This window comes from Oreochromis aureus, linkage group 9 (genome assembly GCF_013358895.1).
Source record: "Oreochromis aureus strain Israel breed Guangdong linkage group 9, ZZ_aureus, whole genome shotgun sequence".
NCBI classification, from domain to species: Eukaryota; Metazoa; Chordata; class Actinopteri; order Cichliformes; family Cichlidae; genus Oreochromis; species Oreochromis aureus.
The window spans coordinates 21,456,801-21,472,765 of record NC_052950.1 but is presented as its reverse complement, the minus strand read 5'-3'; the positions used below and the strand labels follow the sequence as shown (position 1 = coordinate 21,472,765).

At 39.6% G+C, this 15,965-nt stretch overlaps 1 protein-coding gene across 1 annotated transcript; it reads left to right on the top strand.

Moving 5' to 3' along the window:
• Positions 1 to 365: 365 nt before the first annotated feature.
• LOC120441825 (N(6)-adenine-specific methyltransferase METTL4-like) lies at positions 366 to 13,402 on the top strand. The gene is made up of 7 exons (XM_039617278.1): positions 366 to 385; positions 559 to 935; positions 1,217 to 1,286; positions 2,077 to 2,251; positions 2,357 to 2,463; positions 3,519 to 3,610; positions 10,926 to 13,402. The coding sequence occupies exons 1-7, from the start codon at positions 366 to 368 to the stop codon at positions 11,141 to 11,143; spliced, it is 1,059 nt and encodes a 352-aa protein (XP_039473212.1). The 3' UTR covers positions 11,144 to 13,402.
• Positions 13,403 to 15,965: the final 2,563 nt, after the last annotated feature.

Genomic DNA, 15,965 nt, shown 5'->3' with positions numbered 1-15,965 from the left:
TATTTTTCTTTCATGTTTTGTCATTTTCTTTTCCACAATTGTAAAGTGCAAACTGGTTCAAACTTATGGTTTATTTCACTAAAATCGGCTGGTTCTTTCAAGTAACATTCCTGTCTCTTTTCAGCAATTCCTCTTACAACATTACAAAGACATTTCAGAAGATGACTTATTGCAACAGTTACGGCCGATTACAGCAGAATACTCAAAATCAGGGAGCTCTTTAGAATGACCCTCTTTCTCTTTTTTTTTTTTAACCAATGTTTTTAAAGGCAGACTACACGTCTAGGTGCTTTATTTTATTCATCTGTGGTGATGGGACTGAGAACAACTAAATTTAAAGATTAAGAGGTATCCATTTTTGTAAGATGTCCATTTTTGAGACATTGTAAAATAATTAAAAGATAAGATCTCTACAACTGCTGCATTGACTTTTATCTCCAACAAAATTAAAGCTATGCATTTTAACACTAGCTTTCAGTCTGTGGAGCTTTGTTTCAGGTTATTGTGCATTAATCAAAGTTTAAAATATTAGAGGTAGGAAGCTGGTTTAGTATTTAGACTAAATAATCTCTGTTATGTGTCTGTTATTCTGGAGGCAACCAAGTACTTGGTGGATTCTGCACAACCGCTCGGCTATCTGAATGGACAGACAAACGTGGACAAAGAGCCTCTTCCTTCACAGGAGTGCAACCTCGCTGCTCTTTGTGAAATGGCTAAAGATCTCCCTCTGGTGGAGGATGAGGAGCAGGAACGGGGCGCTCAGTTACTTGTTGGCGAGGATGGCTGTACGTCTCACGTCGACTTGTTCTCTCAGGTGACAGAGAACAAGGCAAACTGGGCTACCGTGGTTACCCTGATGGGAGAGGAGTATGTAATACCCCCACACACGGCTTTCCTGTTGTCTGATTTCACGAGGATACAGCCATTAGTCCACTGTGAGTAAAACACTGGGAGCAGTGCATGTGAACTACAAAGAAATGTTAACTGAAACAAAGATTATTAATTTTTTTTAAAGCCTTACAATTCTGTGTGCTTGTGATACCATTATTTGAAAGGCAAAAGTTTATCTTTGTGTGAGGCAAAAACATGAGCACTCTTCCCTGAACTTAAGTGTTGTAAATAACTGTGGTATGGCTCAGTGTAATTTCTCATCATCTCAAGAGAGATCTTGTTTGTTGTTTCACAGCCTGACATTCTTTGCTTGTTTTTCACACAGACGGAACAAGGTTCGACCTAATCGTTATGGATCCACCATGGGAAAACAAGTCTGTGAAAAGAAGTCGCAGGTAATTCAGTATTCAAGTATTTTTGGAGGAGTGAAGCAAAAGAGGATAAAACTTTATAGATTTCTGGGTATGAAATTTACATCTTACAAGAGGATATAAAGCAGGGTGAATAAGAATAACAAATAAGAGAGCTTCTAAGAAAAGAAACTGATAAAGTCAGTATTTTTGCACATGTCCCCGTACTGTAAAATATTATGGTCTTACCATGGATATTAATCAGAGAGATATTTTCATCCCAGTCTGTTTTATATAAAGGATTTTGAGACCTCAAGAGCTCAAAACATTCAGTGTCCTCTAAGAAAAAAGCTGCCTAAAGCTATAACGTAAGGAAATATCAGCATTATTAGAATTAATAATCACGGCAACATGAGCCTTATGCATAACAAATGTCCTGACAATCCAGCCAATCCTTTTTATACATTTCTATCAAAATTACTCACAGTGATTATAAAGAAGAAGTCATGCAATCACTAGAGTCAGAAAAATGTATCATCTGTGAACCAAAACTGTTTGTGCATACAGCAGATGTGAAGCTTTCTCACTAAATTTGCAAAAAATATGACCTGAAAAGTTCACATAAGTCATTAAACTTGTTAAGGTTAATCACTCTGAACCTTCAGATTTCAGCCTGATGGTGGCACCAGACAAAAACTGGTTGAAGAAGCGAAAATGGCTAGAAAATAAAGAAAAGTAATGGGCATGGTGGTTGTATTTACAATAGAATAGAATAAACCTTTATTATCCCACAGTTGAGAAATTTACACTGACTATGTCAATTTTCCCACTGAAGATACGGCTCGTTGCCCTCATCCCAGCTAAAGCGGCTCCCTATTCCCCTGCTGGCATCTCCAAACTGTTTAGTGGTGACCTGGGTGACTAACCGGCCAAGCCACCTGCGTTTTGTCCGTGATGAGCTGTATCCACATTGGGGCGTAGAAGTTGTGGCTGAATGGTTCTGGGTCAAGGTACAGATAATACGGAACTTTCAACTAATTAATTGTTTAGGAACTGGAAGCATTACCTGCTAATGTCAATCCAAGTGTTTTTAAGACGATGCTATTTCTCCTCAGGTCACCACATTTGGGCAATTTGTGTTTCCGCTAGACTCACCACACAAGAAACCGTATGAAGTCTTGGTCCTGGGCCGATATCGTTGCTCTGCTGATATCTCAGAGAGGTGTGAAATGTTTGAGTTTCATCTTTAAATTCCATATTGTACTGTGCAAAAGTCTTGAGTAACTCATTTTTAAAAGATGTTTTTTAGGAAAACTGGAAAAAGGTGCAGCGATGTATTGAAATGTGTGCAAACATAAAGCAAAATACAGTATATAAGGCAAAAACTGAGTTTGTACAATTCTAACGAGCTTGAAAAGATAAGCTCTTAGATAAGCTTTCTTGTCAGTTCTTTGGTAGTCCTCAGGATTAGCTCCTCGGGCATCTTCTTCTTCATTTCATCAGACCATAATATAGAGAAATGAGGACTGACTCAAGACTTTTGCAGGACTGGATATATAAATCATAGTTTCTCAGTCATCCAGGTCATGGTAGTCTTGAGTGTTTGAAGGAGGGCAGAATGACTTCTTTAGACCCTTGAACACATTTTGCTTCTCATCCAAGAGTTTTTTCATTTCCAAACTGATGGAGAGTCCAAGGTATTTGACCCTTAGTGGAGTTTGTCCCCTTGGACGTGGTCCTGAGGGTCGCTGACACACTAAAGGTGTCGCATGAACCAAAGTGTGAAAAAAGGCGTGGTCATTACCGCCATCGACACTAAGGTGTGAAACCTCTGTAAGACATTGTTCCACTCCACCATCATGCTGCACTGTAGGTGGCTGATAGCAGGAGGATTTATCCCTGAAGTTATATGGTAAGCTGTCACGGGTGTTAAAGCAATGTCTAAGTATATCACTTCTTCAGGTTTGCATGTATCAAATGTAACATCTTGATATTATTCAAGGCAACAGCAGCTCTGGAATTTAAAAGGTGTGAAACCTCTGTAAGACATTGTCCCACACCACGATCATGTGAACTATCCAGGTCACCTGAGGCAAGGTGTGAGTGGGGGTTGAAATGCCTGGTTTGAGATCTCAAAACTGTAATGCAGGTGGCTGATAGCTGGTGCCGTAAGCCACCACCTCTGTTCAGTGATGGTTGTTCGTATAGATGGCCTCCTTTATTTCTTGAGCTATCCAAATCTTATTTATGCTGACAGACTTGTGTACCCTCTTTCAGCCCCTCAGAGACATCAGAGGTGCCTGTGGAGGATCAGCGTTTGATTGTCAGTGTCCCATCAGCTCTGCACTCTCAGAAGCCTTCGCTGTCAGGTGAATATTCAAGTACAGTGCTGTCTCTTTGCCACCAGAGGGCAGTAGTGTCACATCAATGACCGTTACCTTGCCACACAGCTTGAGTGATAAGCTCTGAATTCTGCTATCACAGATGTGTGTGTGTGTACGTCGCTTCTTCAGTATATTCTTCAGTGCATGTATGAAATACAACATCTTGATGTTAACAGCAGTAATCGCAGCTCTTGAATTTAAAACATCCACAAAGTCTATTTTTTTGTAAAGGAAGAGAATTAACTACAGACTCATCACTTTACTTTTTCAGCCACACAATTTTACGATTGAATTTGTTATCCACTGCGAAAAAACTTTGTCTTTTCAAAATGTCTCCAGATTGGAGGCGAAAATACTGCTTCAATTCATAACTACACTTAAATTCATTAAATCATCAACCTCTGACAGGACTGGCTTGTCAGAGCGGGCAATTCTACTGCTCAGATTTCAGTTTAGTCCTGTTTGCACTGATTGTGTTAAACCTTGATTCCAGCATCCACTCTGCTTCTTAGAATCAATGTAAGACCTTGACAATGAATATGCAGAGACTATGAAAAAGAGAGGCTTGACGTCATCTCACTCCCTCTCAGGGGAACGCGATTTATTATTGTGCAGTATGGAGAGCAAAACACGGCCAGTGTTTGCTGGCGCCCTCTCGGCAGCACAGAAACGCCTCTGTCTCAGGGCACTAGTTCAGTATTGTGAAAATAAAGATTTAAATCATAATGATTGCTTTTGTGAATCTGTGATGCCATAGAGATTTAAGCAGATTAGGATACAATTTGTGTTCAGTCTCCATGTGTGATTCTGTGTTTGTGGCAAAGCCTCTCAGCAGGTTTAATCAGAATTGGTTTGTTTGTTATTTGCTGCTGTGGAGGATTTTTATAGCTGTATAACTTGGAATATATGAACTTGGAAACACAGCAATCATCGATCTAGTTATACTTTAAAAAATGTAGACCGCATATAGACAATGTGTTGTATTTTTCTCAACAGCACTGCATACAAAGTAGTACTACTAAATGACCAGAGTGAGCAGCATCTACGCTATGTTACAACTCCAGCTACTATGCACGCTCTGTTATTCTACACGAGGTGTGAAAGCGCCGTTGGATGTGGGTGTGTCTCAGATGTGACGGTGCAATGTGTAGTGAAATCTTGGGAAAGGTTTTGCCAACTCTTGCGGAGATGCCGACCAAAGCAGATCATTTCTTTTCATTTAACCATTTGAGATGATAACTTAACACCTAGAGGCTTAAGGGATGAGTTTTCCCTTTTCTTCACACCTACAACAGATTATGCAACTACTAGAAATCTCAACACCTTTCGTATTAACCAACCTGAACTTCCTTTCTTCCTCAGTTCAAAATGTCACCCCGGTAATTCTGCTGTACTTTTTTTTTCATGTAGCATGTCAGCATGTGAGCAGCCTTGATGGCGTGTTGAGAAAGTCTGACCCACTTCTGTTCCCCGACTCAGATGGGGCTCATATCACTGACATACTTGGTTGCTATGGAGAGATAAGGGACACCATTACTCCACTATGGGTACAAAACGTCTTTGCCAGATGGCCACACTGCAGAAAAAAAAACTGGTTCAAGCTTCTCTGAAAGACAAGACATGTGTTTTTTATTAATTAGGCCCCCCTGCAATTTCAAAACTTGTGAGAGTCCCTTCCCAATTTGGGATTTTAATTGGCACCTTAGTAGCTGTGCCTAATATTCAAGAAAAAGCACACTACCAGTTGTGTTATCAAATTGCTTTAAATTGGGATGTGGCTCTCTGAGAGCGATCTGTGTGACATTTTGCATGTAAACATGCTGCTGTCTCTGTTTTACAGTACAGAATATTTACATGGATGAGGTCCCATGTTAATAAAACATGCTTTTTTTTCATTTGGTTATGGCAGATGGCAACTTCATACAGCTGGTAAAGCAAACATGTTTTTACAAACGCGCCTTAAATATCAGGAGATTACAACCAGGAGATACAGGGGAGCACTGGTCTTTAATTTGGAGTCAAATATTTGCTCTTCTTTTGCTTCTTACTTAAGGGGAAATAAACGACTCTTCACCTGCTTGTCACCAACTGTCACAACCAGGGAGTGACAGATATGAAAGCTACTGTGTTTAACTCTTGTTACTCTTTATGGATCATACTTATTTTTGGCTCTAATATTACTAGTGGAGTCACCATTACTGCGCACGTGCCATTTTTTTAGTTTAATGTGTTCAGCTAACTACGTGTTCATGCAAATATCAAATCAGCCAGTCATATAGTAACAACTCAATGTATTTTATACATGTAGACATGGTCAAGACGACCTGCTGAAGTTCAAACTGAGCATCAGAATGAGAAAAAAAGTCATTTAAAGTGACTTTGAATGTGGGATTGATGTTGGTCTGAGTATTTCAGAAACTGCTGATTTACTGGGATTTTTCCACACAACCATCTGTAGGTTTTAAAGAGAATGGTCCGAAAAACAGAACATATCCAGTGAGTGGCAGCTCTCTGGGTGAAAATGCCTTGTTGATACTAGAGGTCAGAGGAGTGTCACTGCTGTCATCTAAGAACAGCAAACTGAGGCTACAGTTCACACGGGCTCATCAAAATCAGAAAATAGAAGATTGGAAAAACGTTGCTTGGTTTGATGAGTCTCGACTTTTGCTGCAACATTCACACGGTAGGGTCAGATTTTGGCCTAAACAACACGATGGCATGGATCCATCCTGCCTTGTATGAACAGTTCAGGTCATGGTGGTGCTGTAAATGTATGGGGAATATTTTCCTGGCACATTTTAGGCCCCTTAATACCAACTGAGCATTGTTTAAACTCCACAGCCTACTGCTGTGTTTTTGCTGAGCATGTCCGTCCCTTTATGACCAGAGATTACCCATCCCCTGATTGCTGCTTCCAGCAGGATATTGTGCCATATCACAAAGCTCAAATCATCTCAAACTGAACACGACACTGAGTTCACTGTAAGTAAAAGGCCTCCACATTCATCAGATCTCAATCCAACAGAGCAACTTTGGGATGTGGTGGAAGAGGAGATTCACATCATGAATGCTCAGCTGTGTGATGTTGTCATGTCAATATCGACCAAAATCTCAAGAATGTTTGCAGCTTCTTGTTGAATCTGTGCCACAAAGAATTCAGGCAGCACTGAAGTAAAAAGGGCTCCATTGTAGCGGCAAGGTGTCTGGTCAGTGTATACTTGGCTACATCGTCTGGAATACAGGACATTACAACTTTCATAGTGCCTCCATCACAGATGACACATGAATGAAACTTGTTAAAAGCATGCTTGAAATGAAGGGTTTGGATTCAATTCTTATCTTCTTTAAAAACAATGTAACAATAGGGAACAGCTTCTTGTTGATAACTGACAAAAAAAATAAGCGCTAACTTATAGCACTTTGTCTTAAGACACTAGTTATTTAATTGGGTGTAGTAAAAACAAATGGAAAAAAATATCTGTTAGTAACATTTTTTTATGTTATTATGTATTTCCTGGCAATTATGTATCAATATATGAATAAAAATCAACATGGTTCCAAAGCCAAACCCAGTGGGACGCCACAAATTAATATCTGACATTAATATCTTAATAGTAGTCAATTCCGTGAGTATGTTGAAGATATTTTATTCATAAATAAGTAGAATATAAACACAGTGTGGCTGAACAGCATATTGAGGAATCATAATGAAGACCAAGGACATTAGTTGTTACAGTGTAAGGGAGCTAATGAAGAATAATCAGTTTGGTTTTGCTTGGTTAATCCTGATGAGGATATGGGAAGACTGCAAGGAAGAATATCTAACAGCGAAAGTGTCAGGAGAGTAGTGAAATAACACCTTCCTTTGCCTCGGGTTATTCTTGGCAGAAGTTTGATACACTGTCCCATTTCAAAGGTAGGATAATTAGACCTTTTATTCTGTATTCAACTTTGAGAGCTGAGTCACCGATAGGAGCTGAATTACTTGCAGAGCTGCATGTTTGGCCTTTCCTCACCGTGACTGTCTCTCTCTGACGTGCACAGGAAGAAAAAAAATGCGGGACAGGACAGCACATTCGGCAGGATCGGTTTGGGGATCGGGCTTTTGAGCTCATTAACTCCGTGAGTGTTGGCTGAGGCAAGTGTCAGGGTGGTTTGAGAATGCACAAGAGCAGACAGAGTAACACAGGGGCAGAGGAAGTGATACGTATCTGTCAGGTGTGCCTCTCCTGGAATATCATTCCTTATAGAGCCAAGGTCACTGGCAGTCTCTCCACACAGAAAAATCAGTGCTATGGCGTGAAGGAGCTGGGAAACTGCCAGCTCTGTCCTCTGCCTATTACAGGGTAACAGGCAAAGTTTTGTTTTTTCAATCACACAGAGAAGCACTAGTATACATTAATGTAACAGTGACATATAAATGTAAATTAAGTACAAAACATTAAATAAAATGAACTTCTTTTGAAATATCCTATTAAATGCACTCAATTTAGATGTTGTTACCCAGCTGAACGTCTCTTATAGGCCCTATAGATGTCTCTAGTAGGTGCCGTCTTCTACCAGCCAGTGGGCTCACTGAGAAGAACGCCTCATTGTCCAGTGGTTTACTATTTACCCTTTAAAACAGCACCAAGAGTCTTCATAAGAAAGAGTGGTGGTGGTATAAGTCAGCTGTTTGAGATGCATTGTTTGGACTTCCTTTTACTCACTGTTTGATTTAGTTGAGGTAAAAAATAGTTTGGGTTATAAAAAAAAAATTTCAATATTAAAATGATTACATACATTTTTTCACAACTTTATTTATATATTACAAAGCACATCAGAGTGAAAATGGATGGAAATATTCACGCAGCTAGAAAAAAATTGTCCTCCATCCATCCATCCATCCATCCATCCATCCATCCATCCATCCATCCATCCATCCATCCATCCATCCATCCATCCATCACTGTTTTTCTTGATTTGGGTCATGGAAACAGCAGCAGTCTAAGCAGAAACACCCAAACCTCCCTCTTCCTGGCCACCTCCTCCAGCTTATCCACCGAGTGGCCACCGAGGCTTTCCCAAGCCAGTCCAGAGACATAATTCTTCAGCGTGTCCTGGGTCTACCCCGGAGCCTTCTACCAGTGGTGTATGCTGAAAACACCTCACCTAGGAAGTGTCTAATCAGATGCCCTTGCCATCTCATTTGGCTCCTTTTGATGTGAAGGAGTAGCGGCTCTTCTGTGAGCTCCTCCCAAATGACTGAACTCCTCACCCTATCTTTTAAGCGAGAGGTCAGCCACTCTTCAGAGAAAGCTAATTTCTGCCGCTTGTACCGATTATTTCATTCTTTTGGTCCCTACTCAGAGTTTGTAACCATAGTTGATGGTATGAAGGTTGAGATGCAAAACCGTCAACTTCTATGATCTACAATGTTGGGCAGTAATTAGCACTGTTGCCTCACAGCAAGGAGGTCATGGGTTTGAGTCTAACATCTGGGTGGGGCCTTTCTGCGTGGCGTTGGCATGTTTCCCCTGTGTTTCCATGGTTTCTGTCTGGGTACTCCAGTTTCCTCCACAGTCCAAAGAAATGCAGTTAGCTGGGTTATGGTGTTAGGTGAAGTGAATTAATGTGAATTTTGGCAACAGACAGCAAAAGATTTGTGATGTTCACCAATTTTCCAGAGCTAATCACCATATTATCGCCAACTCGACTCCATTCACATGCAGACTGACTTTTTATTGCTGTTTTTTAACGGTGGTGGCCACAAACCCGGTTCCCATCTTTGAAGCAACCATTTTAAAACCAATGAGTTTAGTCAGGATGAGATTTACATCTTCTTCTCACACAACCACTAAAGTCCTTTTACATAATCCAACATTTCCTGATTATATTAGACATTAACAGCTAACATAATCAATAGCATTGATAACAATGGATTATACTGCATAAATCACATATTATTGAACTGATATGAATATATAAGTTTTAAAATTTGAGCTTTTATCAATGGCTCACATTGCACACTGATGGATCCATAGGAAGCTGTGTGGGTTCTGTTGCTTATGTTAGGACATTTGACTGGAGGAGCTAGGTTCAAATCCACTCCACCACAACCACCATGTGGAGAGGCTCAGGCAGTCATGTTACATTTGTATGAATTTATTGAAAACCACAAAGTTTAGGGCTTGTCACATCATTTTATACTAAATTGAAGGTAATATATTTCAAATATAGAGAACTGAAGAGCCACTGAAGCTTTAATTTTAAGTACTAAGTTTCTTACTACAGGTATGTGTGTGTGCAGACATACTGGCTTGTTGTAAGAGAGGTATAGAAGCAAACCTGTAAAGATAATTATGCAAGAGCTGGGATGAAATTCACTGGCAACAGGTCTCAGTGATGGATCCGCATTTGAAATATTTGGATCAAGTCATTATAAGGAGGAGATCAGGAGAGAGCTGCGTTTCAGACAGTGGTGTTGCTGATCTTGCCAAAATTGATGGAACTATGAACGAAGAAAAGTAATGTTGGATTTTGAATGGAACAAAAGGCAGCCAAGATCCAAAGAAGAGATTTGAATGTCCTTCAAGGAAACCTGGAGAATTATTCTTGAAGACTAGCTACAAATTACAAGAACGTTTATCTGACAGAGTTCAGGCTGTGTTCAAGACTTTTAAACTGGTTCGAATTGTACACTATTTTACTTTATATACTTATATACTTTTTTCCCGTTTTCCTAATCTAAAGAAATGAGAGCTGGCTCAACACTCACACACTCACACACAATACTTTATGCTGAAGGGTAAAGCGGTATCTTCCCCTCACTTCTCCTCGGTTTCATACAATGGATGCTTTCAAACATGCATTTCCTACTACGATCTCAGACTGGCTTTACGCATTCGTAGGTCAGAGTTTACCTTTGAGAAAGCCCTGTTTGGGAGGCTGTAGCCTCTCAGCAAATACAACACTACCCTATTGTTTGGAAGTGGTAGAAGTTGCCATGTGAGTGTGTTTTGACGTATTTTAGCTGACATTACAGTTGTGTGTGTTGTCTTTTGTAATTTTGACCACATGTAATTGTGATGCTATACATGCTATAGCAGAGATTGTGTTCTTTTATTATTCCAGTCCGTCAAATCTTGTTTAGCTTAGGTTTCACATCATAGTTGTGAAGCTTCAGGTTTGTTAGGTCTCCAGGTGAAATATGAAAGGAGTATTTTCCAGTTTGCACAGTGAAGACTGTAAATAGCAGGGCAGACACCGAAAGCCTTATGATATGCAATAATAACTCTCGCTCATTCCTTTCCCTTCACAGAGGTGCTGAAGCCATACATTGGAGCTGAAGCCAAGTGCTTGGAGCTGTTTGCAAGAAGTCTTCAACCAGGATGGACCAGTTGGGGCAATGAAGTGCTCAAATTTCAGCATGTTAGATATTTCAATTTGACACCTGTAGATGAAAAAGCAGAAGTTGAAGATGACCGCACAGCCAAAGAAAAACAAGCACAAGGGTTCGATTCACCTGGGAAAACCTGACCTCCTGACCGGTGTCCCTCCACTGTGAGCCTGTGACTGACCTCTGACACCTGTTAGATCAGCAATTCAGTTTGTATTTAACGGTGATTCAGCGCCAAAATGTTTCTCTACCAGTTTCTTTTGATCTGTGCTCTTCATGCATGTGGGACCTTTGATTTCTTTTTTTGGTCTGGGTGCATTTTTAAGGTAGTGAAACACAAGTCTGATGAGGCGGCTGGAGAGATGAAAGTGCATTTCAGTGCAGCTGTTTTGAACCCAGCTTCCCACGCTGCAATCAGATAAACAACACTCAAGTGGGGTTTTTTTGGTTTTTTTATTTGCCTTTTTAGTAATGTTTGGCACATTGTGTGTCTTAAGGATGATCAAAGTATTTCTATTTTTACTTATTTTATGCTGTTTTGAGCTGAATTTCAAAGAAGAAACACTTTCATAGTGAATGCATGCTGGGTTGCTTATCCTTTAAAGTTTTTTACTTGAACAAGCCACTGATGTCTCCTTCACTCTGCCTTTTGTCCTGTCAAGGGCACCGGGTTCTGTCATTGGATCATTTGTTCCTGAATTCGTCCTCATTTTTCAATGAAAGATGAACTTGTCCCATGTCACACTTCTAACCAGCTAACCTGCCTTTTCCTGTTGACTCTCTAATGAGTCTGTTGGTGTCTGCATTTGGATGAACGCCGCTGCCTTTGAGACAGATCGGGATGAGTTATGGCCACTGCAGCGACGTACACATCACAGCTAATGAAGCCAGACCCTGTCTTCTGCAGGATTACGTATACATCATCTTGTCAAGTTCTCTACCTTTGTGTCTATAACACACATGGGCACATTACTGTATTCCTTACACTATATGTCACAGTGGCATCATCCATTTATTTGTGAAGTCCTGTTTTGTGGATCTTAACATTTTAATAGATTGAGTAATAGAAGTGAGCATATTTGGATATTTGCATATTTGAATAAGAGGGTTAAGTGCTGATTCTGAAGATGGGATGAATCGATTAACCATAGAGACCAAAGCCAGTTTTTATATTACGTTGTTAAAGTGCCTATTTACCTGGTAAAGTTGGGCATTTAAGGTTTTGCACAACGTGGGATTATATGGGAATTGACTTACTTTTGGTCCATGAACAGATAGAAAACATAGAAGTAGCTTCCAGATCTGAAAAGTGATGTCAGCATCGAAATGCTTTGACCCTGTTTTCACATCCACAATGGGGGTGAATCCTCAAAGGTGTTGAACTCCAGGCCTCGAGAGCCGGTGTCCTGCAGGTTTTAGATGTGTCCTTGATCCAAGACAGCTGATTTAAATGGCTAAATGACCTCCTCAACATGTCTCGAAGTTCTCCAGAAGCCTGGTAATGAACTAATCATTTGATTTAGGTTTGTTGACCCAGGGTGATATCTACCTGCAGGACACCGGCCCTTGAGGCCTGGAGTTCGACACCCTGCTCTAGCTGGTTCTGGTCCTATAGAAATCTATGGAAAAAACAGCCCTCTTTCCTCAGTGAACTCTTTGCTCATGACTTTATAAGTTCAGTTACTCCTTTCAGGTCTTAGTCAAAAAATATTAACCAATTAACATTTTGCACATTTTGGTCGTTCTAAGCATGACAAAGGAAGATTATCCCGGATCTGCTCATTAGATAACAAGTTGTTTACCAATGGCCATGCAGTTTCACAGTCAGATTAACCGCTCACTTGTCATACCTGGTTTCAAATCCCTAAAATGGCGATATGAGAATCCCACCGCTCAAAGATCAGTGACGGGACTTTACAAATCAAAGCGTGGCTGCAGCCATCTTTTAAACTCTGTGTGTTTTAGAGCCAGTCTCTTGTGGTCATTGGAGGAACTACAGTTTTTGGGACTTTTTTTAAGGTGTTACTCAAAATAAGTAAAGCTGTTTAACATTACACATGTTGCACATGTAACCAGAAGGTCCATATTAATATACCTTTTAACTCCTGCCACTGTTGAAAGATGTAAATTTTCTGTTACTACCTTTGTGTGTCTTAAACTAAGCATTTTTTTAAAACTTGAATTGAGAACATGCTGACATACTGCTTTCTTTTTTCTTAACACTGTTTGCTGACCTGTTGACAGTAGAGGTTGGTGGATCGATCCAAATATCGATAGTTTAAATACCAACGTTGATATTGGTATCAGATCGATGCTAGCGCAATAGGATCGATACTGTGTTTCTATCCCTAAAGTTTAGTATGTAGCCCATGAACTGTGATAAATAAATGCATTTTGTTTAGAAAACACACTATGAAAAATGTCTGAGCCTTTTTGTGTTGACTACCACATCACTTTTTTTTTCAAGCCTATAACACAAAGCACTTTAGAGATAGGTACAGTTACATTCAAGCTCTCCAAAAACCTCAGTTTCAAAATGAAAAGACAAGCCGAAATGTGTTTTTTTGTTGTGTTAGCTGATTATTGTGGAAAGTAAAAATCACAGGGATTTAATGGTCATTAAAATGTGTTCAGAATTCATAAATCATGACACACAGCTCTCCCCCATGCAAGCTGCTTTTAAAGGTTAAAAGTATTTTAATGAGTAGGACACTGAACCACATCATTCATCTGTCCTTCTGTACTGCAGGCTGGGTGACTTTCTCCTGAACGTACTCCCGATAGTACTCCCAAACTTTATGAGCTAAAACTGACCACTAGATATCCGCATTAAAGTTTATTGAGATAGTTTTTTTTAATTGGTGATGGGAAAGAGGTTATTGCATAACCTGCATAAAGCATTTAAATGTCATATTTTAACTCAACAAGGTGTTACATTTGTATCAGTTCTTCTTGAGAAATGAGGTTTTATAAAAGTTATGAATATATCTATGTAATACAAGTATTACTCCTTAAACTGAGTGAAACATTAACATAAATGAGTTTTGTGAGGTTGCAGTGAAGAGCTACTCAATAGTGTAATTTCTCCTTATTTTAAACAGCCAACATAGATGAAACCTGCCATCAGCTCTTACAATCAGGCATGTCACACACACAAAGAGTGTGTGACGCATCATCCTTCAGTCTGATCAAGACTCACACACATTGGACTTTATTTGTAAAGGGTTTAAGTGGTCTTTGGTGTTCTTTTTACTTATAACCACTGAAAGAAAGTGCAAAGACATAAAGCAAAATAAAATATAGATGAACAGATGATAAATGAAGCTAACTGAAGTGTACCTTTACTGTATCACACTGTCACTGTCTAAGATATCTGTTGTTTCCTCCCTTTACCTTCTCTCATTACTTGCTTTTTGAATAGAAGCTGTCATGCAGTCGGTCTCTAAAAGCCTGCCATGTGCTGCTGAATGAAGTCACCACAGTCATCATCTCTCTTACAGGCGCCGGTGAAATGAGCGTGTCCTGTCAAACTCAAGATGAAGCACCAGAACAAAGACCTTGTCACCCCTTCTTCCTCCAGCTTCTCCTGTTCCTCAATTAAAGCCAAGGGAAAAAAAGAAAAAAAAAGTTTTTGTTTCAAATCCTCAAAAGCAACCCCAGTCTGCTGATATGTTTTGCTGTATTGGCAGCCACCCATTTGAACAGTGAAGTCTAACACACTGGAGCTTTACAGCAAATTGACTATGACCTCGCTGCTCGCCACTGTTGCTTTGTGGGAATTTGTGTAATAATGTACTGAAACAGTACTTATAGAAACAGTAGTAGTAGTAATAATGTAATGACAGTAGTTATTGAATCATGTATTGGTTTGGCTAGTAAAAACAACAGCTACTGCTTGAGTACCTTTGTATCAGAATATGAGAAGTAAAATGTTTGGTTTTGTGTTAATTATGATTTTTTTTTGTTGTTCTAAAAGCACTATTGAGACAATACTGCATTAGTGTGGATGACCTTTAAAACGAAACTTTACCTTTAAATGACATTTGCTGGTTTTGATTTGTTATGGTCGAAAATAATCTATTACTGTGTTTCTTTGCTATAATTTACACTCTGGTTTAATTAGGAAAAAACATTAAGGCTGTTGATAAACTGGTGACTCATTAGTTAAATTCCTTGCCACTTCCTGACTTCCACAGACTAATTAATTGATCTGATTTGGCATCAGTGTTCGATATGCATCCCGATCCTTAGAATACTCCTTAAACCACATATCAAGGCAGAGGTGCTAAAACTACAGTTCCTTTAATGACCACTGGGGACTGACTTCAAATAGCAAAACAGTCCCTATAGATCCCCATGTTTAAATGCCTAACTTTAAACCATTAAAAAACATATTTACAGCCTGGTGCAAATTACAGTTTTGGCCTCTGTGGGTCATGTTCTCCTTCATAACAACTCTAAGGGTGGTCTTTTTGAAAATATCCACCTGGATATTGCTATTAAGGTTTAATTAATAATGACTAGCAGCTACACACTGTGCAAACATCTTAAGCCACCCCTCATTTCTTTATATTTTGCTGCGAACATGCATAGAAATACATTATAAGAGGATATTGTGGCTTGACCACCATTATTTTTTACCACATCCTATAGACAAGCTTTCACTGGCAGGGACCATATCCTTGACAATGTTTCTTGAAGGAGAATGCTGGATGGAATAGAGATAGATTCAGGTTTCTGTGGTTTGGGCAAAGCTTCAATGAGGACTGGCGGTGACCCCTGGGCTGTGCTGATGAGAGACATGAGAACTGAGGAAAGGGAGAGAAGGCGGGGCACAAAAATGAGAACCAACAGGCTATTGTAAGGTATTATCAGCAATACAGCATAATACTTATGTTTTAGCACTTAAAAATACACATTCATGGATAGAGCCTGATCAGTGCAGGCTAGTACAAATTAAAC

Excerpts from the sequence above, each read along its gene's own strand:
- LOC120441825 (XM_039617278.1), top strand. The coding sequence starts at position 366 with ATGTCCATTTTTGAGACATT. Across the intron at positions 936-1,216 it reads GATACAGCCATTAGTCCACT|ACGGAACAAGGTTCGACCTA; the intron begins GTGAGTAAAACA and ends TTTTTCACACAG. Across the intron at positions 1,287-2,076 it reads TCTGTGAAAAGAAGTCGCAG|ATACGGCTCGTTGCCCTCAT; the intron begins GTAATTCAGTAT and ends TTCCCACTGAAG.